Source organism: Oncorhynchus keta, chromosome 24, assembly GCF_023373465.1.
Source record: "Oncorhynchus keta strain PuntledgeMale-10-30-2019 chromosome 24, Oket_V2, whole genome shotgun sequence".
In the NCBI taxonomy this organism is placed as follows: domain Eukaryota; kingdom Metazoa; phylum Chordata; class Actinopteri; order Salmoniformes; family Salmonidae; genus Oncorhynchus; species Oncorhynchus keta.
In genome coordinates this window covers 43094504-43118338 of record NC_068444.1, presented here as the reverse complement: position 1 = coordinate 43118338, position 23835 = coordinate 43094504, and the positions used below count along the sequence as shown (strand labels likewise).

The window sequence follows — 23835 nt, the reverse complement described above, 5'->3', positions numbered from 1 at the left end:
AGTGTATTCTGAACATATTCACACCCCTTGACCTTTTCCACATGTTATTACATTATAGCCTTATTCTAAAATGTTTTTTTCCCTCATCAATCTACACACAGTAACCCTATAATGACAAAAAAAAAAACATTTTTTTTTTACAAAATATCTACTGAAATATCACATTTTACGTAAGTATTCAAACCCTTTACCAAGTACTTCATTGAAGCACCTTTAGCAATGATTACAGCATCGAGTCTTCTTAGGTATGACGCTACAGCTTGGCACACCTGTATTTGCGGAGTTTCTCCCAGTCTTCTCTGTAGATCCTCTCAAGCTCTGTCACGTTGGATGGAGAACGGCGCTGCACAGCAATTTTCAGGTCCCCCCAGAGATGTTTAATCGGGTTCAAGTCCGGCCTCTGGCTGAGCAACTCAAGGACATTCAGAGACTTGTCCCGTAGCCACTCCTGCCTTGGCTGTGTGCTTAGGGTCGTTGTCCTGTTGGAAGATGAACCATTGCCCCGGTCTGAGGTCCTGAGCGCTCTAAAGCAGGTTTTCATCAAGGTTCTCTTAGTACTTCGCACCGTTCATCTTTCACTTGATCCTGACTAGTATCCCAGTCCCTGCCACTGAAAAACATCCCCACAGCATGATGCTGCCACCACCATGCTTTACCGTAGGGATGGTGTCAGGTTTCCTCCAGACGTGACGCTTTCGAATCAGGTCAAAGAGTTCAATCTTGGATTCACCAGACCAGAGAATCTTGTTTCTCATGGTCCGCATCGTTTAGGTGCCTTTTGGCAAACTCCAAGCGGGCTGTCATGTTCCTTTTACTGAGGAGTGGCTTCCGCCTGGCTACTCTACCATAAAGGCCTGATTGATGGTGGGCTGCATAGATCGTTGTCCTTCTGGAAGGTTTTCCCATCTCCACAGAGGAACTCTAGAGCTCTGTCAAGAGTGACCATCGGGTTCATGGTCACCTCCCTGACCAAGGCCTTTCTCCCCTGATTGCTCAGTTAGACCGGACGGCCAGCTCTAGGAAGAGTCTTGGTGGTTCCAAACTTCTTCCATTTATGAATGATGGAGGCCACTGTGTTTTTGAAGACCTTCAGTGCTGCAGAAATGTTTTGGTACCTTTCCCCATATCTGTTCCTTGATACAATCCTGTCTCGGCGCACCTGAGCACCTGAGCTCAATTTCGAGTCTCATAGCAAAGGGTCTGAATACTTACGCAAATAAGGTATTTATGTTTTTATTTTGAATAACTTTGCAAAAATGTCAACCTGTTTTTGCTTTGTCATTATGGGCAATTGTGTGTAGTTTAATGAGAATCCAAAAATATTTAATTAATTTTGGAATATAGCTGTAAACGTAACAAAATGTGGAAAAAGTAAAGGGGTCTGAATACTTTCCAAATGCACTGTATATGCAAATGCGGAGCGAAAGCTATGTTGTTTGTATGTACTGTATAGAGTGTAATGTTTGGTGTAGACCGTGGCGTGATAGAAAGATCGTGTACATGTGTATCTTTGGCTCTACTTGCATTGCTGAGTTGTTGAGCGTTGATCCTGGCCTGGACGATTTGAGGGGTATCTGTCACCGAGCTGTACTTGACTTGGTCAATGTGTTGTCTGTAGTTAACCTACATGGGGGAATCAGAGAGAGAGTCAGGTTTCCTTGATATTATGAAAGGGGTTCCGCATCGGTTGGTTTTGGTTCCAGTACTTTTTGCTATATTACATTAACAATATTGGTTTGTCTGTAAAAAATTGTAACCTACAAGTGGGGCTGTTATGGTGCCCATATTACCGCCACATCTGTGGTGAAGAGTCATGATGGCAGTTAAATTTCACATGACCTTTAGTCACTAATTAGGCTTCTCCAAGCTCTGATGCTGCTGATGGTCAATAGTAGCCTAGTAAACTTGATAACTGCCTGGTACTCAGCACTCTATTGTCCCACTAATCACTCTGACAATGAAAGTGTATCAAAAATCTACTCAAACACTTCATGAGAGCCCATGAGCTCGTGTTGCGCAACATTTCTATAGGCTATGCAATTGCTTGAGAAAACAGAGTGATGGCCTCTATTAAAAAGAGGAGGATCCCATCAATTTGTATAGGCTAGGACTACTATATTTATTTCTCAACTTTCCGAATATTAAGCACATTGCTTATGTTTACAACAGGAGCATAGCCTACCTGGCTGGCATGAAAATTAACCATGGGGAAAGTGTTCCTCCATTCACTATTTAAGTGCATAGATGACATGTATTTCCCCCTGGCCCTGTTTCGAGACAGGTGCATGATAATGGTCCATTCTAAATCTAAATAAATTTCACACATATATTATTTAGTATTTGTCAAGACCCGACCAAAACAATTATAGTCTGGTGGGTGCAAATATTAACTTTGCCTTAATGTAAGGCAAGAAACGCATGGCTTTTTTTTACATATTTTTCAAAAAGTCACACACAGATTTAAAGTGGAAAAATAACTTATTGAAATTAAGCACATGAATCCGCTTTACAAAGGGTGTAGAGCCTAACTGGCATACATACGCAGCACGTGAGTTTCAAGTTTGGGGAATTTTCACTTTCACCATACAAATTCACCTTTGTAATAAAAGCATTACATGCATAATCACATTTGCCGCCACTTTTGAGAATGGTGTTTTCCCGCTAATGGAACATTTGATTTAAACATATGTAGATTGGACACTTTATTTTATTACGGCCACAGCTTCAGTGCACATCAATGCATTATTTACCAGAAAGTAGGCAGGCACTCTTTAAAGTCAAGTAGGTTGATTCATTTCTCTTTTTATTTATAAGTCTCTTTTATAAAAACTCCCACCGTACCTAACATCATTAATAACCTTCAGACGTATGGTACCATGTCTCAGGGATGGCTAACTCTGAAAATCCCTTCGGTCTCCCCAAAGTTAGGTAAATCAGTTTTTAGTTTCTTAGCATCCCATGTTCCCAAAGTTCCCAACAACTGGATGTACTGGTCCCACTCAGGTAGTTCAAAATATTGATTGGGGACCTCTTTGCTGGGGAATGTGATTGTTTTTCTTGAGTGTGTTTGTAATGTTGTATATTTGTAAATTGTGTGTATGCAGAGCTCCCTTGTGAAAGAAACCTTGTTCTCAATGGGACTCTCTGTTAAAATAAAGATGAAATAAAGTGGTATATTGTAGTATTACTTATTAGTGTGTGTGTGTGTGTATTCGCTTGTGGTGTGTATACACTCACATCCACTGCACAGTTCAGCATTGGGCCAGGTAAGGTTAGACAAATAGCTGAATGATTTAACGGTGAAACGTGTCAGAAGGACATTTATTAATCAATGTCGAACATGCAATAGTGTCTCACCCCCCTCCCCCACATCAAAAAGCATCAAGAAGCACTTACATTGCTGAGTTGTTGAGCGTTGATCCTGGCTTGGACGATGTCAGGGGTATCTGTCACCGAGCTGTACTTGACTTGGTCAATGTGCTGTCTGTAGTTCTTCTACATTGGAAGATGAGAGATGCAGGGTACAAAGATACAGTATGTAAAGACATCTGTAGTGCTGCCTCTGAACATATTTTCTTCTACCCCTGAGTTATTTGAATCCTGTGGTAAAGATAATGGCCCCCAAAAACCATAGAATGTGGGCTGTGTTAGGTGTGAGACTTACGCACACAGTTAACAAACAAGTTCAGGGCAGGGGCAGCACTTTATGAAAGTTAGCAATTGTGCCTGATAAAATGCTAAGGGGTCCTTAATATTTCAAAACGAAAAGCATTGTATTAGGGACAAATGATTCACTAATCCCTAAACCTCAACTAAATCTTGTAATAAATAATGTGGAAATTGAGAAAGGTGAGGTGACTAAATTGTCATGGTAAAAACATATTGATACAACAGTAGCTATGATGGGGAGAAGTCTGTCCATAATAAAGTACTACGTAGAGCCAGGAGTACAAGGAACTCTATTCCACATCAAGTAACTCATGCAAGTAGTAATATTCTATTTTTTTAAATTATAAAAATACACCTTATGGAACAGCGGGACTGTGAAGCAACACAAACATAGGCACAGACACATGCATACACACACACAAGATAACATATGCACTATACACACACGTACACATGGATTTGTGCATTAGATATGTGGTAGTAGAGTAGGGGCCTGAGGGAACACACTTAATGTGTTGTGAAATCTGTTGTGAAGTATTGTAATGTTTTGAAAATTGTATAAATGCCTTAGTTTTGCTGAACCCCAGGAGGAGTAGCAGCTGCCAAGGGACCCATAATATATACAAATACAAAATGAGAAGAATTGAGAAGATGCGAAGTCAACGGTGCGCTTATGATTTAGATATTATGGGTTGAGCTCACTCTATATATTAGTCTAGTTTAATGGATGATCCACATTTAAAATGGTTTACCCAGCTACTAGACCCCCTTAAGTTGGCCTCTTTAAAATAGCCCACTTTTGAATTATACAGTCCTCAAGAGGAACCCTTTGGGTTTTTCTATCTGCGAAAGCACCCTGTTTACTGGTTTTGGTTACTATGTCCAGTATGAGAGCCATGTTAAACTTATTTGAGGCGAAGGGGAAACTCACGTCCTTGAGTGGATCCAGTTTCCTCTGACTCTGGTAGCCTGGTGTGATGGTGGCTGGGTAGTTGTATTCCACATGGTCAGTTTTCTCCTGCTCATACTCCTGCTTGTAGGCAATCTGCAGGTCACAGAAACATTTGAATTAACGTTATTGATCCCCAGCAGTACCAATACAGACACACAGGCATGCATGAGACAGAACACATAGATGTGAGAACTGATGGCTGATAGGCATTATATGTGCCACATTTACCAATAAAATAAACAACACCATGAAATAGATTCATAAAGAAAGAACCTGTGTGGCTCAGTCCTGTGAGGCTTAGTTGGTAGAGTATGGCACTTGCAACTTCAGGATCATGGGTTCTATTCGCACTGGGGCCACCCACATGAAAATGTGTACATGTGTAACAGGTAGGGCCTCGGATGGTCAACCTTAAAAGGTTCTGATTAATTTCCTGACTTCCCTATATAAAGTGAATTCTAATCAGGCACTTGGAGAGACTCCTTTACCTTGGGTCATATTAATGTAGCTGCTTTGTTTGAATAAGGTTGAACATCATGGTGAAGCTGAAGCAGACCGCTCTAGGTGGTTCTTGGTGAAACTGATGTGACTCTCCCCCTAACGATGCAATAATTGTAATTGCTTATCCAACCTCTGTTTTTTCTTTGTTAATGTGTCATTCCACGATTAGAGTGCCTTTTTTGTAAAAAAAACAACAACTATATTTCACGCAATTTTAACATTCTGTTAAAAAGATCACATGTTCAACTTCATAAACAAGTCTCTCACCGTTGCCACCTGCTATAGACCACCCTCTGCCCCCAGCTGTGCTCTGGACACCATAAAGGAACTGATTGCCCCCCATCTATCTTCAGAGCTCGTGCTGCTAGGCGATCTAAACTGGAACATGCTTTAACACCCCAGCCATCCTACAATCTAAACTTGATTCCCTCAATCTCACACAAATTATCAATGAACCTACCAGAACCTACCAGAACCTACCTACCAAAGCCTTAAACACGGGCACCTTCATAGATATCATCCTAACCAACTTGCCCTCTAAATATACCTCTGCTGTCTTCAACCAAGATCTCAGCGATCACTGCCTCATTGCCTGCATCCGTAATGGGTCAGCGGTCAAACGACCTCCACTCATCACTGTCAAACGCTCCCTGAAACACTTCAGGGAGCAGGCCTTTCTAATCGACCTGGCCGGGGTATCCTGGAAGGATATTGATCTCATCCCGTCAGTAGAGGATGCCTGGATATTTTTTTAAAAGCCTTCCTAACCATCTTAAATAAACATGCCCCATTCAAGAAATTTAGAACCAGGAACAGATATTAAAGCCCTTGGTTTTCCCCAGACCTGACTGCCCTTAACCAACACAAAAACATCCTATGGCGTTCTGCATTAGCATCGAACAGCCCCCGTGATATGCAGCTGTTCAGGGAAAATAGAAACCATTATACACAGGCAGTTAGAAAAGCCAAGGATAGCTTTTTCAAGCAGAAATTTGCTTCCTGCAACACTAACTCAAAAAAGTTCTGGGACACTGTAAAGTCCATGGAGAATAAGAACACCTCCTCCCAGCTGTCCACTGCACTGAAGATAGGAAACACTGTCACCACTGATAAATCCACCATAATTGAGAATTTCATTAAGCATTTTTCTACGGCTGGCCATGCTTTCCACCTGGCTACTCCTACCCCGGTCAACAGCACTGCACCCCCCACAGCAACTCGCCCAAGCCTTCCCCATTTCTCCTTCTCCCAAATCCGTTCAGCTGATGTTCTGAAAGAGCTGCAAAATCTGGACCCTTTCAAATCAGCCGGGCTAGACAATCTGGACCCTTTCTTTCTAAAATGATCTGCCGAAATTGTTGCCACCCGTATTACTAGCCTGTTCAACCTCTCTTTCGTGTCGTCTGAGATTCCCAAAGATTGGAAAGCAGCTGCGGTCATCCCCATCTTCAAAGGGGGGGACACTCTTGACCCAAACTGCTACAGACCTATATCTATCCTACCATGCCTTTCTAAGGTCTTCGAAAGCCAAGTCAACAAACAGATTACCGACCATTTCAAATCTCACCATACCTTCTCTGCTATGCAATCTGGTTTCAGAGCTGGTCATGGGTGCACCTCAGACACGCTCAAGGTCCTAAACGATATCTTAACCGCCATCGATAAGAAACATGACTGTGCAGCCGTATTCATTGATCTGGCCAAAGCTTTCGACTCTGTCAATCACCACATCCTCATCGGCAGACTCGACAGCCTTGGTTTCTCAAATGATTGCCTCACCTGGTTCACCAACTACTTCTCAAACAATTAAACCCCCACCACCCCATATTACTGATTGAAGTTTCACACTCATTTGGTGCAAAAGGTAGGTCCAAATAAGAAATTACATTAATAAGTGGAGTTCAGTGTGTCAAACCGGAGGGTCTGCTGTCCGGACCTCTGGCAGTCTCTATGGGGGTGCCACAGGGTTCAATTCTTGGACCGACTCTCTTCTCTGTATACATCAATGAGGTCGCTCTTGCTGCTGGTGAGTCTCTGATCCACTTCTACGCAGACGACATTGTTCTGTATACTTCTGGGCCTTCTTTGGCCCTCCTTATCTCAGCTCGCTGGTCACCATAGCATCTCCCACCTGTAGCACACGCTCCAGCAGGTATAACTCTCTAGTCACCCCCAAAACCAAATCTTTCTTTGGCCGCCTCTCCTTCCAGTTCTCTGCTGCCAATGACTGGAATGAACTACAAAAATCTCTGAAACTGGAAACACTTATCTCCCTCACTAGCTTTAAGCACCAACTGTCAGAGCAGCTCACAGATTACTGCACCTGTACATAGCCCACCTATAATTTAGCCCAAAGAACTACCTCTTTCCCTACTGTATTTAATTAATTAATTTATTTATTTTGCTCCTTTGCACCCCATTATTTTTATTTCTACTTTGCACATTCTTCCATTGCAAGTCTACCATTCCAGTGTTTTACTTGCTATATTGTATTTACTTTTCCACCATGGCCTTTTTTTTGCCTTTACCTCCCTTATCTCACCTCATTTGCTCACATCGTATATAGACTTGTTTCTACTGTATTATTGACTGTATGTTTGTTTTACTCCATGTGTAACTCTGTGTCGTTGTATGTGTCGAACTGCTTTGCTTTATCTTGGCCAGGTCGCAATTGTAAATGAGAACTTGTTCTCAACTTGCCTACCTGGTTAAATAAAGGTGAAATAAAATAAAATTAAAATAAATAAATAACAAACATGCTTTTCTAGCTCAAATTTAGAAAACATTTTATAAATGAGGGACATTCCAAAAGGGGGATTTTCAGAGAAAACAAAGAACTTAATTTAATAAATAAAAAACTGCTATTGGAATTGTATATGTCATGTTATGTTTAGTAAGGGGAACATATGTATGTGATCCAACTGTTAGATTAAGTGTTCCATCTAAATGTATACGCATAATTCCTGAGAGACATAGAAGGCACTCTATTCGTGGAACGAAACTAAGAATTAGAGCCACTTCCCACGGTGTTGCAGTGCAGTGCCAGGAAAATTGTAGAACTTATTGAGTGAACCTGCTTTTTGATAACCTAAAAGTGAGACTTATTGCGTAAACACGCATGTGTAATTGGTGACAGTTTCAAATGACTATTGGGTACATCCTAACTATTTCTATTCTAACCTAATCAATGACTTATCCTTGTAATACAGTTGCAATTGTGGTAGAGTTGGTCTTAAAGAAACAATGTATATTTTTTACAAGAAACCTTAGTATTGCTCAACAATAGAATCCTATTTTTCTAAATAAAAGCAATTTTTTGTATTCTGGTGTACTTCTATCATTTATTTGATAGGCCTGTTTTAGGAGCCTTAGTTTGGAGCGACCCTTTGCTCCTGTCTAAACTAATGGGTGGCAAAGTGTAGCTAATGTCTATCTGGTCACACATACGCTACTGTAAGTCACTTTGGATAAAGGCGTCTGCTAACTGGAGTATATAGTGCCTTCAGAAAATATTCACACCCCTTTAAAAAAAATGTTTGTTACAGCCTGCATTTAAAATGGATTGATTGAATTGAGATTTTGTGTCACTGATCTACACACAATACCCCATAACATCGAAGTGGAATTTTGTTTGTGGAACATTTTTAAAATTAATACAAATTTAAAGCTTGAAGGTCTTCAGTGGACAAGTATTCAACCCGTTTGTTATGGCAATACCTAAAAAAGTTAAGGAGTACAAATGTGTTTGACACATCACATACAGTTGAAGTCGGTAGTGTACATACACCTTAGCCAAATACATTTAATCTCAGTTTTTCACAATTCCTGACATTTAATCCTAGTAAAAATTCCGTCTTTTTATTTTTTAAGGGGGTAACATTAAAGTATTACAACATTGAAGTACAAACAATACAGCATCAAGACACTATCAAACACGTATCAGTCTTTCCGCAGCAGAGCCATCCTTATGTGTGAGGGTGCGTGTGCATGATAGTGATATAAAATATGTCAAGTTTCCTTTTTCATGATCACAATGTTGTGAAACGCGAACCCTCCAAGATCACCAATAGCTGTCCCTCAACCATTCGAGACCCCTCCCACAGTCCCCCCCCCCCAATTAATTCCATCAATCATCCACCATCAATAACCCCCCAATGCATCAACAACCAAGAGAATGAACTAAAGAGAAAAAAGGAAAAGCCAGAAGAAAACAGCAAACAACAACGCAAAAAATATATATACAAAATAATACATTTAAAACAAAGAACATCAAGGACACCTGACATCATAACAGCAATGCCAACTGTATATGGTTGTGTGCATGTCTGGCACTATTACATGTATGTGTGTTCTTGTATGTGTTTGTTTGAATGAGAGTGTGTGTGTATATGCATGTGTACAAACACCTGCACGGCATCAGGCTCAGGCAAACCGGCATTAGTTGTAAAAACACTGCCACTTAGTGTCATTCAAATGTTATTTTATTATGTTTTATTTGGACTTTTTTTCTCTTTATCTTTTGACCATCATTCTCTCTCTCACACAGCAACTCCACTCCCACTTGTCTCCAATTCCACATCCCAACCCTCAGCTTCCCTCAGCCCATCCCATCTATCTCTGCTGGCCACCCACTTCCTGTTTCTACGCAACACATATCTTTCAACTATGCTATAGTGTTTAACGTACAATTTCAACCTATCTAATCGAATAGAATCTACAGATTGCGTGTTGAAGATAAATACTTTTACTAAGAGTATTAGTATATTAGTCATTGACTGACCCGGTCTCTCCAGATCTCCTAACAGTACTATTTCTAGGGCCAATTTTAGATCAATGCTATGCATTTTCAGCCATTCCTGAACCTGAGACCAGAAACAGGCTACCTGAGGGCAATACCAAAATAAATGGTCTATTGATTCTGTATCCTCACAACAAAATCTGCAGAGCTTCGATGATTTTATGCCCCAAATATTCAACATTTTGTTGGTGGCGAGAATTCTATATAATAATTTTAGCTGAAAAGCACAAAGTCTTGAATCTTGCATTGTTTTATATATCAACTCATACACCCTGTACCATGGAATCGGTACATCAAAAATCTCTTCCCAACTATTTTGCAATCTGTTTGGCACAGTTGTCAACATCCTGGTCCTCAAATGAAACTGGTATACTTTCCTATTTATGCTATTTTTATTCCTCAGAAAGTATTGATCATTTATATTGGGCAGACAGACCAGTTCCCTACCTCCTCCCGCTGCCACCTGCCTCCTCCAGTTTTGGGGCAATGCTGTAATCAATTGGTTGTACTCTTGGATTGAGCAGACCTTCCCATACAATTCTGATAACTCCATGAAGAACATAACTCTACCATTACAATTTACAATATCATTCAAGAACAAAATACCATTTTCAAACATCTTTCCCATAAATACAGGTATTTTATCAACCAGCACATTTGAGTTCAGCCATAATATTTGTTGTAATATTTGTTCTATCTTTTCAGGGGGATGAAATTGAAATTGTAGCCAGCTTTGCAATGCCTGTTTGAAAAAGACAGATACTTTGAAAAAAGTATCATTTAACATTTTTGAACAATGGATGAGCTTTTCTTATTAATCTACTTGAGAACCATTTAGGGTTCAAATAAAACTTTTGAATAAGTGAAGCTTTTAGAGAGAGGTTTAGTGCTTTTATATTTAATAATCTCAACCCACCCAATTCATATTCATTATATAGATAGGCTCGTTTTATTTTGACTGGTTTAGCATCCCAGATAAAGCGAAATATTTTTTGCTCGTATGATTTGAAAAACGAATCATCAGGAGTAGGCAGTGCCATAAGTAAGTGAGTAAACTGAGATATGACTAGGGAGTTAATCAGGGTAATTTTTCCATAAATAGACAGGTATTTACCTCTCTGGTTGCAGGATCTTGTTTTCTATTGAAATTCATTGTGGATAGCTTATTTATATATTTTGTGATATGAATACTGAGTATGTCTACTTCACCATTAGCCCATTTTATAGGTAAGCTGCAAGGTAATGTAGAAGTTGTATTCTTTAAAGATCCAATATGTAATATTGTACACTTATCATAATTAGGTTTCAGTCCAGAGAGCACATAAAAGTTATCTATATCTTTAATGAGACATTGCAGGGATCTAGCTTGCGGACTTAACATAAAACTTGAGTCATCGGCATACATGGACACCTTTGATTTTAAGCCTTGGATTTCTAATCCTCTGTTGTTATTGGATCTGATTTTAATAGCTAGCATTTCCATGGCCATAACGAATAGATATGGTGACAGCGGACACCCTTGTTTAACTCCTCTTGACAATTCAAAACTCTCTGAGAAGTAGCCGTTATTTACTATTTTACACCTGGGGTTGCTATACATAATTTTTTACCCATTTTATAACAGAATTGCCGAAATTGAAAGAATCTCGGCATTTATAAATAAAGTCCAGTCTTACTTTATCAAATGCCTTTTCAAAATCTGCTATAAATACCATTCCTGGCTTCTTATATGTTTCAGGAAGTTCTATTATTTCTAGTAGTTGTCGTATATTATCTCCAATGTATATTCCATCTAGAAAACCTGGCTGATCAGGATGAACAATACCTGGTAAAAACCTTTTTAATTCATTGAGTGCTATGCATTTTGCTAGTATTTTTGCATCACAACATTGAAGTGTAAGGGGCCTCCAGTTGTTTTAGATAGACTGGGTCTTTATATTTGCCATTTTAATAATAGAGAAATAAGATACCTGACAGACTACCATTTCTATAGGAGTAGTTAAAACAGTCGAATAATGGAGCTTTTAATATATAAAAAGATTATTGATGTACCTCTACCGGTATGCCATCAAGCCCTGGGGTTTTTCCAGGCTGAAAGTATTTAATAGCCGCAAAGTTCTTCCTCTGTAATTTGGCCTTCGCATTGATCTTTCTGTACATTTGTTAATTTTCCATTTTTGTATATTATTTGGAAGGAATTCCTTACCGTAATCTTCATTCAGTGGGAGAGGATGAGACGGAAAGAGAATATCTGTCTAAAATAATTAGCTTCCTCTTTTAAAATATCATTCGGAGAATAATAGATGACTACGTCTTCAGTAATGAGTTTCTGCAAATTATTTTTGTTAGCGTTCCTGTATTGGAGATTCAGGAAGAATCTTGTGCATTTTCCTCCATATTCCATCCAGTTTGCTTTATTTTTGTAATAGATTACATTAGATCGTTCTTGAATAAGTTCCTCAAGTTCTTTTTGTTTTTCCTCTAACTTATTTAGTATCTCTGTAGTATGGTTCATGGATTTCCCTTGTTAGTCTTGATTCTTTAGCCAGAAACTGCTTTTTTATTTTTGATGAATATTGAATTGAATGACCACTGAAGGTACATTTAAAGGTATCCCAAACAATAAGGGGATTTGCTGAACCTATATTATACTGGACAAATTAAGTTATACATTATTTTGTCTCAGTTATATAAGTTGTCCTCTAGTAAACTTGAATTAAAATCCCTGTCCACGTAGAAAATCTATAAGAGTTATGTGAAGGCCAATTAGATGATGATCCGATCGCATTCTGTCTCCTATTGAAACTGTTTTAACCGTTGATGCAAAAGAGAAAGAGACAAGAAAGAAGTCAAGATGACTAGCTTGATTAAGTCTTCTCCATATATATCTCACTAGGTCAGGGTTTTTTAGTCTCCAAATATCCACTATTTCTAATGTGTCCATAATATTTGTGATTTCCTTAAGGGCACGGTGATGATAGTTTGTAGAGTGATTACCTTTACGTTCCATTGAGGTACTTAACTCTGTTATAGTCTCCTACCATAATGATTAGATCATCTGTTGCCTGTAAGTTCAATAAATTGGTATAAATGTTTTCGAAGAAGTGTGGATCATCCTGATTTGGACCATACAGATTAATGAGCCAAATCTCTTTTTCTTCCACTTTCATATTCAAAAGGATCCACCTTCCTTGCGAATCATTCCTGATTATTTGCACATTCAGATCGACATTTTTGTTCATTAATATCATCACACCCTTTGAGTTCCTTTGTCCATGACAAAAAAATGATTTCACCACCCCATTCCTTTTTCCACGCAACTTCATCTAAGGATGTAGAGTGAGTTTCCTGTAAACAGTATATGTTATATTCCTTTTCTTTTAGCCATGTAAAGACTGATCTTCTTTTTTTATAATCTGCCTAACCGTTACAATTATAACTAGCTATACTTATTTCACCCCTTACCGTAACTCGATACTATTCTCAGGCTAATTTGACCATAATTAGTGCTTGTAAAGTCATTGCCATCAGAGGTATTAGGAAGGTCAAAACTAGAGCTTTCAAATGTCTGATATTTAGAATTCAATAAATAGGTCCTAGCAATATTTTTTTAAATTCCCTTTTCTAGGGAATGTAGACAAATTCTGTGTGTAACAAATCTGAGTAGGTTGATGTGTATGATATTGGATATGATATAATGAGAGTGTGTACGATGTCGGTATAAGAGTAAGACTATAATGTGTGATGTCCAAATAAATAATAACTCTGCCAATTTGCATATTTGAGTGTCTATGTGTGTAACATGTAGTGTGTATAGCCTTAATATTCATAATTGTAATCCAGATCGTATCGCCATCATAGTTGCATCATAATTACCTTTAACATAATTGAAAAACACATCCCAGCATTTCCATAGCAATTAACGTTTCACATGATCATGAAAGAGACCCTGGAGACGGCTTCACTACAGTACAAATGTATTCCGTACAATATGTTATTATTCCCCAGTGCCCCTATTTTGATATCTTCCCCTTTGCTTGTTGTAAACATATATAAACTTGTGGACAAATGCATATAAAAGAGACAAACAATAAACACATTAAATTATAAAACAGTTCTCGACAATAGAGAGAGAGAGGGAGAGAAGAGGAGAGAAAGAGAGAGTGAGAGAAGAGCGAGATCAGGTGTGTGTGTGTGTGTGTGTGTGTGTGTGTGTGTGTGTGTGTGTGTGTGTGTGTGTGTGTGTGTGTGTGTGTGTGTGTGTGTGTGTGTGTGTGTGTGTGTGTGTGTGTGTGTGTGTGTGTATATGTGTAAGCAAGCATGTAGTTGAGTATGTGTGTTCATGTCCACTTCATAATGTTCAGATATTTTAAACAGTTCCCATACCTTATTTTTTTTCGTAACCTGAAGTCCCTGTAGAATTTAGTACAGCCACAGTGTTATGGAGCTGTCTCGGAATAGCTGTCCATCTATAAAGAGTTTGTCCACGATGATAAAGGCATGCCTACCATCCATCCTTTGTTGTCTTTGTACCGGATACAGTCTCTTACGAGGTTTGTTTATCTCCTTTGGAAATTGGTCATTGACACCGAATTTGGTCCCTTTAAGCCCCCTTCCTCTGCTTTTGATCAGCTCCTTTTGTTGGTAGTGTTCAAATGTTGCGATAATCGGTCGGGAACCCTTGATCTTGTCACTCCAAGTCTGTGTACTAGATGGTAAGCCACCTTACAGTCTCTAGAAGAAGTTTCAAGGCGGATTGCATGAATTCTCTGATCGCTCCCTCTGGATTATTGGATGCGTCCTCGGGAATAACAGAACATGCTACGACTTTGTATATCTAGTAACGAATCCTTCATCACCCTGTTTTCCCTGAGTAGACAATCCATGTTGGAATCGTGTATTTTTACCTTGGCTGTGAGTGTCTTGTTTTCTCTTTGGAGCTTGAGAATGTCACTCTGGCTGAACTCCGACTCCAAACTCCAAACTCCCCCTCAGCCCTGCTACCTCCTCACACAACTTTTCTATTGTTGCATGGATTCCAGCCAGAACACTAGTCTCCACCTCAATGGTAAGTAAAACGTCCGTGGCTGTAGATTAATCTGCTTTTCTTTTTTTGTCGGTTAAAGTTATTTTGTGAGGCGGTCGGATCTTTCCACGAAGGAGAATGTTGTTTTTCCATAGCGTAACGCTGTTGGTACTCGTCGATTCCCTCAGGATCTGCTTGGTATCCAGATTGTCTCTTTACTGCAACCAGTTGTTTTACGAAAAGATAACAATGAGTCTTTCCCACGACAATGACAGGTGTTGGTAGTACAGCCGGATAGCCCTCGCGGAATCCACGCAAAAAAAAAGGAACACAAACTTTCAGTCCCAGCCGTAAAGGCTACCCGTGTTGTGGAATCCTTAGTAACAAAACTTTAGTTCGGATTGAAATCGACTTAATGAAAATGTTTTAATGTAAACAGCAAACCGAGTGTAGACAGTACAGTGTCCTGTTGTGCTCTTTGATGACGTCTGACCGCTCTGATGAGGTCTGCCGGTAAACAAAGAAAATTCCCTGTCTTAGGTCAGTTAGGATCACCACTTTTATTTTAAGAATGTGAAATGTCAGAATAATAGTAGAGAGATTTATTTTAGCTTTTATTTCTTTCATCACATTCCCAGTGGGTCAGATGTTTACATACACTCAATTAGTATTTGGTAGCATTACCTTTAAATTGTTTAACTTGGGTCAAATGTTTGGGGTAGCCTTCCCTTAAGTTGGGTGAATTTTGGCCCATTCCTCCTGATAAAGCTGGTGAAACTGAGTCAGGTTTGTAGGCCTCCTTGCTCGCACACGCTTTTTCAGTTCTTCCCACAAATGTTCTATACGATTGAGGTCAGGGCTTTGTGATGGCCACTCCAATACCTTGACTTTGTTGTCCTTAAGCCATATTTAAACTACTTTGGAAGAATGCTAGGGTTCATTGTCCATTTGGAAGACCAATTTACGACCAAGCTTTAACTTCCTGACGGATGTCTTGAGCTGTTGCTTCAATATATCCACATAATTTTCCTCCCTCATGATACCATCTATTTTGTGAAGTGCACCAGTCCCTCCTGCAGCAAAGCACCCCCACAACATGATGCTGCCACCCCCGTGCTTCACGGTTGGGATGGTGTTCTTCGGCTTGCAAGCCTCCCCCTTTTTCCTCCAAACATAACAATGGTCATTATGGCCAAAAAGTTATGTTTTTGTTTCATCAGACCAGAGGACATTTCTCCAAAAAGTACGATCTTTGTCCCCATGTGCAATTACAAACCGTAGTCTGATTTTTTATGGCGGTTTTGGAGCAGGGGCTTCTTCCTTGCTGAGTGGCCTTTCAGGTTATGTCGTTATAGGACTTGTTTTACTGTGGATAGAGATACTGTTGTACCTGTTTCCTTCAGCATCTTCACAAGGTCCTTTGCTGTTGTTCTGGGATTGATTTTCACTTTTCGCAGCAAAGTACGTTCATCTCTAGGAGACAGAACACGTCTCCTTCCTGAGCGGTATGACGGCTGCGTGGTCCCATGGTGTTTATACTTGCGTACTTTTGTTTGTACAGATGAACCTGGTACCTTCAGGCGTTTGGAAATTGCTCCCAAGGATGAACCAGACTTGTGGAGTTCTAAAAATTCAATTCTGAGGTCTTGGCTGATTTCTTTTGATTTTCCCATAATTGTCAAGCAAAGAGGCACTGAGTTTGAAGGTAGGCCTTGAAATACATCCACAGGTACATCTCCAATTGACTCAAATGATGTCAATAAGCCTATCAGAAGCTTCTAAAGTCATGACATAATTTTCTGGAATTGTCCAAGCTGTTTCAAGGCACAGTCAACTTAGTGTATGTAAACTTTTGACCTACTGGAATTGTGATACAGTGAATTATAGGTGAAATAATCTGTCTGTAAACAATTGCCAAACTATAGTTTGAACAAGTGAAGAAATGTGTGGAGTGGTTGAAAAATGAGTTTTAATGGCTCCAACCTAAGTGTATGAAAACTTCCAACTTCAACTGTACTTCCATCACTCCAATTGTGATACAATGAATTATATGTTAAATAATCTGTCTGTAAACAATTGTTGGAAAAATTACTTGTTTCATGCACAACGTAGATGTCCTAACCTACTTGCCAAAAATATAGTTTGTAAACAAGAAATTTGTGGAGTGGTTGAAAAACGAGTTTTAATACATTTACATTTTTTTAATTTGACTCCAAGCCTACAGTGACATCCAGTGGAACAGTAAACTAAATCTTTTAAGGGGGGTGAGAAGGACTTCCATGCTTAAAACAGGTGTCTGTGAATCATTCAAAAGTTTTGTGGGCTAACATGATTTTTTATGACTTCCCCCACATCATGGTCCGTAGCTTCAACTGGAAGCCAGCGGAGGATATACAATCATCTGTAAGGTCCCAAAAGTTGTTAACATGATTTTTCGAATAGTGAATTCATCTGTAAGGTCCCTCAACAGATTCAAGCACAAAGACCAGGATGGTTATTCAATGCTTCGCAAAGAAGGGCACCGATGGATAGATATGTGAGATAAAAATACACTGAATATGCCTTTGAGCATGGTGAAGTTATTAATTCGGCTTGTATGGTGTATCAATCACTACAAAAATACAGGCTTTCCTTCCTAACTCAGTTGCCAGAGAGGAAGCAAACTGCTCAGGCATTTCACCATGATGCCAGTACTGATTTTAAAACAGCAATGGAGTTTAATTGCTGTGATTGGAGAAAACTGAGGAGGGGTAAACATTATTGTAGTTACTCCACAATACTAACCAAAATGACAGAGTGAAAAGAAGGAAGACTGTACAGAATAAAAAATATCCCAAAACATGCATCCTGTTTGCAACAAGGCACTTAAGTATTACTGTAAAAAATCTGTCAAAGAAATTGACTTTTTTGTTCTGAATACAAAGCGTTCTGTGCAGGGCAAATCCAACACAACACATCACTGGGTACCACTCTTAATAATTTTCATGGTTCGTGCTAGGCCCCTTAGTTCAAGTGAAGGGTAATCTCAACACTACACCATACAATGACATTCTAGATGATTTTGTGCTTCCAACTTTGGGGGAGGCCCTTTCCTTTTTCAGCATGACAATTCCCCCAGCAACAAAGCGAGGTCCGTACAGAAACGGTTTGTTGAGATTGGTGTGGAAGAACTTGACCAGCATACACAGAGCCCTGACCTTTAATGGCCAACACAGAGCCCTGACCTTTACAGTTGGCATCATTCCCTCAAGCCTAAACATCAACTAAATCTTCTAATAAGTCATGTGTAAATTGAACAAGTTGAGGTGACTAAACTGCTTGGAGTAACCCTGGATTGTAAACTCTCATGGTCAAAACCCAGTAGCTAAGGTGGGGAGAAGTCTATCCATAATAAAGCACTGCTCTGCATTCTTAACAGCACTATCAACAAGGCAGGTCATACAGGCTCTAGTTTTGTCACACCTGGACTACTGTTCAGTCGTGTGGACAGGTGCCACAAAGAGGTACTTGGGAAAATGTCAATAGGCTCAGAACAGGGCAGCACGGCTGTCCCTTGGATGTACACAGAGATCAAACATTAATAATATACATGTCAATCTCTCCTGGCTCAAAGTAGAGGAGAGATTAACTTCATCACTACTTGTATTTATGAGAGGTATTGACATGTTGAAAGAACCGAGCTCTGTTTAAAATACTAGCACACAGCTCAGACACCCATGCATACCCCACAAAACATGCCACCAGAGGTCTCTTCACAGTCCCCAACTCCAGAACAGACTATGGGAGGAACACAGTACTACATAGAGCTATGAGTACATGGAACTCTATTCCACATCAGGTAACTGATGCAAGCAGTCGAATCAGATTTTAAAAACAGATAAAAATACACCTTATGGAACAGTGGGGACTGTAAAGCAACACAAACATAGGCACAGACACATGCATACACACACGATAACATACATATAAATACACAAGTACACATCGATTTTGTGTTGTAGATATGTGCTTGTGGAGTAGGGGCCTGAGGGCACACACTTAATGTGTTGTGAATTCTGAAATGAATGTATTGTAATGTTTTTAAAATTGTACATCTACCTTAACTTTTCCAGTGCCCGAGCTCACTAATGCTCTTGTGGCTAAATGGAAGTAAGTCTCTGCTAGTAATGTTCCAACATCCAGTGGAAAGCCTTCCCAGAAGCGTGTAGGCTGTTATAGTAGGAAAGTAGGAAAGGAGGGACCAACTTCATATTAATGCCCATGGTTTTACAATGAGATGTTCGACGAGCAGGTGTCCACATACTTTTGCTCATGTAGTGTATTAGTTCAGAGTAAAAACAAAGAAAGTCTTACATTGCTTGCCAGCTTTCTGACGTTCATAGCGTGTACAGCATTCTTGTCCATCTCAGAGCCTTCATAGTGCCCTTTCATGTGGTTGGTATACTTCTCCTTGTACTTGTTCTGTAGGAAAATATAAAATGTCATTCTTTGACACCACTGAGTATAGGGCGACATCCATAAACGTCTTTTTTCTGTCCGGACCAGTGTTTTTTTTTTAAATTTTTTATTTTTGGTCCGGACCGGCATTGATTTCAACGTCCACAGACGTTGAAATCGGCCTATATTTGGCCCAAACAAATCAAATCAAATCCAATTTTGTTAGTCACATGCGCTGAAAACAACGTAGACCTTACAGTTAAATGCTTACTTACAATCACCTAACCAACAATGCAGTTAATATATACAGTATATTAAATATATATATATATATATATATATATATGGAAAAGAATATGAAATAAAATAATTAATGAGCAGCAATAAAATTCAGAAAAGTACAGTCAATGTGCGGGGACACCAGTTAGTTGAGGAAATATGTACATGTGGGCACAGTTATTGAAGTAACTATGCATAGATGATAACAACAGAGAGTAGCAGTGGTGTAAAAGAGGGGGGGGGGTGCAAATAGTCTGGATAGCCATTTGATTAGGTGTTGAGGAGTCTTATGGCTTGGAGGTAAAAGCTGTTTAGAAGCCTCTTAGAACTAGACTTGGCGCTATGGTATCACTTGCCATGCGGTAGCAGAGAGAACGATCTATGACTAGGATGGCTGGAGTATTTGACCATTTTTAGGAGCTTCCTCTGACACTGTCTGGTGTAGATGTCCTGGATGGCACTGAGCTTGGCCCCAGTGATGTACTTGGCCCCATTCGCTCTACCCTCTGTAGTGCCTTGCGGTCGGGGGCCGAGCAGTTGCCATACCAGGCAGTGATGCAACCAGTCAGGATGCCCTCTATGTTGCAGCTGTAGAATCTTTTGAGGATCTGAGGACCCATGCCAAATCATTTTACTTTCCTGAGGGGGAATAGGCTTTGTCGTGCCCTCTTCACGACTATCTTGGTGTGCTTGGACCATGTTAGTTTGTTGGTGATGTGGACACCAAGGAACTTGAAGTTCTCAACCTGCTCCACTGCAGCCCCGTCGATGAGAATGGGGGCGTGCTCGGTCCTCTTTTTCCCGTAGTCCACAATCATCTCCTTTGTCTTGATCAAGTTGAGGGAGAGGTTGTTGTCCTGGCACCACACGGCCAGGTCTCTGGCTGTCTCGTCGTTGTCGGTGATCAGGCCTACTACTGTTGTGTCATCGGCAAAATAAATGATGGTGTGGGAGTCGTGCCTGGCCATGCAGTCATGAGTGAACAGGGAGTACAGGAGGGGGCTGAGCACGCACCCCTGAGAGGCCCCCGTGTTGAGGATCAGCGTGGTGGAGGTGTTGTTACCTTCCAGAGAGAGCTTATTGATGAGCTTTGAGGGCACTATGGTGTTGAACGCTGAGCTGTAGTCAATGAATAGCATTCTCACATAGGTGTTCCTTTTGTCCAGGTGGGAAAGGGAAGTGTGGAGTGCAATAGAGATTGCATCATCTGTGGATCTGTTGGGGCGGTATGCAAATTGGAGTGGGTCTACGGTTTCTGGGATAATGGTGTTGATGTGAGCCATGACCAGCCTTTCAAAGCACTTCATGGCTACAGACATGAGTGCTATGGGTCAGTAGTCATTTAGGCAGGTTACCTTAGTGTTCTTAGGCACAGGGACTATGGTGGTCTGCTTGAAACATGTTGGTATTGCAGACTCAGTCGGGGATAGTTCGTCAGAGGGTAAACTATAGTTTTGGCAAGTCGGTTAGGACATCTACATCTTAAGTGTATATGTTTTCCCCCTGCCACTGTTTTTAGACAGGTGCAAAACAAATTTCACACATATATTATTTACTACAGTACATGAAAAAACAAGAAGAATAGTTTGATGGGTGACAATATTAGCCTATCACTTATTAATGATATATTATCACTTGTGAATGATGCCCAGTTTAAGGCAAGAAACAGGCATGATTTTTTCCCTAGTTTTTCAAATCATAGTCACACACCTTATGTAGCCTAGCCCATAGTATCAAAACACTAAAGTGGACAAACAACTTCTTAAAATTATGCACAATAATCCGCTTTACATGTGAAGAAATAGCCTAATAGTTCATCAGCATTTTAAGCTAAATGTTCTGATCTATTGCGTCAGGCTCATTTCTTTAAACAGTTTTTGCTGCTAGTGGTTGAATTGATTTGGGATCTATCGCATCCCACAACTGTCCCAGACTACGTTTGGAATATTCAGTGCCTTTGGAAAATATTCAGACACCTTGATTAAATAAAAAACTTCCTCATCAATCTACACACAATACCCATAATGACAAAGCGAAAACCTTTCTGCAAATGTATAAACATTTAAAAACCTAAATAATTTACATAAGTTTTCAGACTCTAAATTGAGCTCAGATGCATCCTGTTTCCATGGATCATCCTTGAGGTATTTCTACAACTTAATTGGAGTCCACCTGTGGTAAATTCAATTGATTGGACATGATTGGGAAAGGCACACACCTGTCTATAAAAAGGTCCCACGGTTGACAGTGCATGTCAGAGCAAAAACCAAGCCATAAGGTCGAAGGAATTGTCCGTTGAGCTCTGAGACATGATTGTGTCGAGGCACAGATCTGGGGAAGGGTACCAAAACATTTCTGGAGCAGGGAATGTCCCCAAGAACACAGTGGAATCCATCATTCTTAAATGGAAGAAGTTTGGAACCACCAAGACTCTTCTTAGAGCTGGCTGCCAGGCCAAACTGAGCAATCGGGGGAGAAGGGCCTTGGTCAGGGAGGTGACCAAGAACCCAATGGTCGCTCTGACAGAGCTCCTGGGGTAAAGGCTCACCTTCCAACAGGAAAATGACCCTAACCACACAGCCAAGACAATGCAGGAGTGGCTTCAAGACAAGTCTCTGAATATGCGTGAGTGACCCAGCCAGAGCCCGGACTTGAACCCGATCGAACATCTCTGGAGAGACCTGAAAGTAGCTGTTCAGCGACGTTCCCCGTCCAACCTGACAGAACTTGAGAGGATCTGCAGAGAAGAATGGGAGAACCTTCCCAAGTACAGGTGTGCTAAGCTTGTAGCATCATACCCAAGAAGACTCGAGGCTGTAATCATTGCCAAAGTTGCTTCAGCAAAGTACTGAGAAAAGGGTCTGAATACTTGATGTAAAATGTGATATTTCAGTTTTTAATTTTTCATACATTTGCAAAAATGTCTAAACCTTTTTCCTTTGTCATTATGGGGTATTGTAGCCTTAGAATGTATTAAAAATCAAAACATATAGCCCAACATTTTTATCACAACTAAAGTTACATAACTCTAAAATAAGCATATAGGAGTGCCTGTTTCTTTGTTGACCGCTCAACACAGAATAGCCACATGTGCGCTCCCTCAAATCGTTTGGAGAAAATATCCTTTCTATTTTATTCAGCTATGTTAAATTGTATTCCATTTGGCACAGCCAGTTCTGGGCCTAACATAAGGACAACTCAGTGTATGCTATTCTGTTTTTCTGAAATAGACTATATTTTCATCATAACATATTTCTTTAGACCTATCTAAAAAATATAATGGATTTATTGTGATGTGTAGGCTATATTACATGCATTTATTATACTTTTTAAAATGTAGAAGTTCCAAAGGTCTGCATCAGTGGCTTTTAGGCTGTGCGTGGAACTAGGAGATGCTACATGTGTTTATGTTAATAACCTGTCAATTACTGTGAGACCCACAGTTATTTCCTTGACAATCACCAGCTGACAAATTGTTGTGACCTCCACAGCCCAACCCTCATACCATCATGGCCACCTAATCATTCCCAGCTCCCAAAAGGCTCATTCATCCCCCCTTCTCTCCCCTGTTCCCCAGGTCGTTGCTGTAAATGAGAATGTGTTCTCAGTCAACTTACCTTGTAAAATAAGGATAAAATAAAAATATTTGTGATGTATGAGTTCCGTGCCTTTCCGGCAGAACCACCATCCACAATGACACGTTGTGCTCCCAAAGCTAGCGTGCCTACCACTATCAAAACCATGGTCTAGGTTTGTGCAAGGACGACACTACTTCAGGTCTCAGGGAGGATGACATCACCCACGATGGTTACTAGTGCTAACTAGCACACATCAGCTATTTAGAGTATTTGGTTATATGTTTCCACTTACGAACCATTCTAGCATCTATTACATACTCATTCCCCATACTCCATACTCGCCAATATATTTTTGCATTCAAATCTTAAACTATGACACTTTGGCAAAGCTTAGCTAGTGCTTAAACTAATTTAGTAGCAACACCATATGAAAAGCATCTTTGCACATGCATCTGCCGTGTTGCTCCTCACATCACTGCTGAACTTGGCAGCCTTGGATGCATTCTTGTACTGGGGCGTCTCACAGTAGTTGATGCTGTGGCCTTTAGTGTTCTCAAGGTCCTTCTTGTACTCAACCTGCCAGGGAGAAAACAGA

The 23835-nt window shown here is 40.1% G+C and overlaps 1 protein-coding gene across 6 annotated transcripts in view; it reads right to left on the bottom strand.

Annotated features, from left to right (window-relative positions):
• The window catches only part of nrap (nebulin-related anchoring protein), a 95640-nt gene that overhangs the window by 52205 nt on the left and 19600 nt on the right, over positions 1–23835 (bottom strand). For 5 of the 6 annotated variants that reach the window (XM_052478361.1, XM_052478362.1, XM_052478365.1 and 2 more), the window contains 5 exons: positions 23712–23816; positions 19300–19407; positions 4601–4714; positions 3397–3495; positions 1525–1623 (listed from right to left, as the gene is read on the bottom strand). In XM_052478361.1, the coding sequence (XP_052334321.1) occupies positions 1525–1623; positions 3397–3495; positions 4601–4714; positions 19300–19407; positions 23712–23816 (525 nt within the window). The remainder of the gene's footprint in view (positions 1–1524; positions 1624–3396; positions 3496–4600; positions 4715–19299; positions 19408–23711; positions 23817–23835) is intronic. The other variant, XM_052478364.1, reaches the window with a different exon arrangement.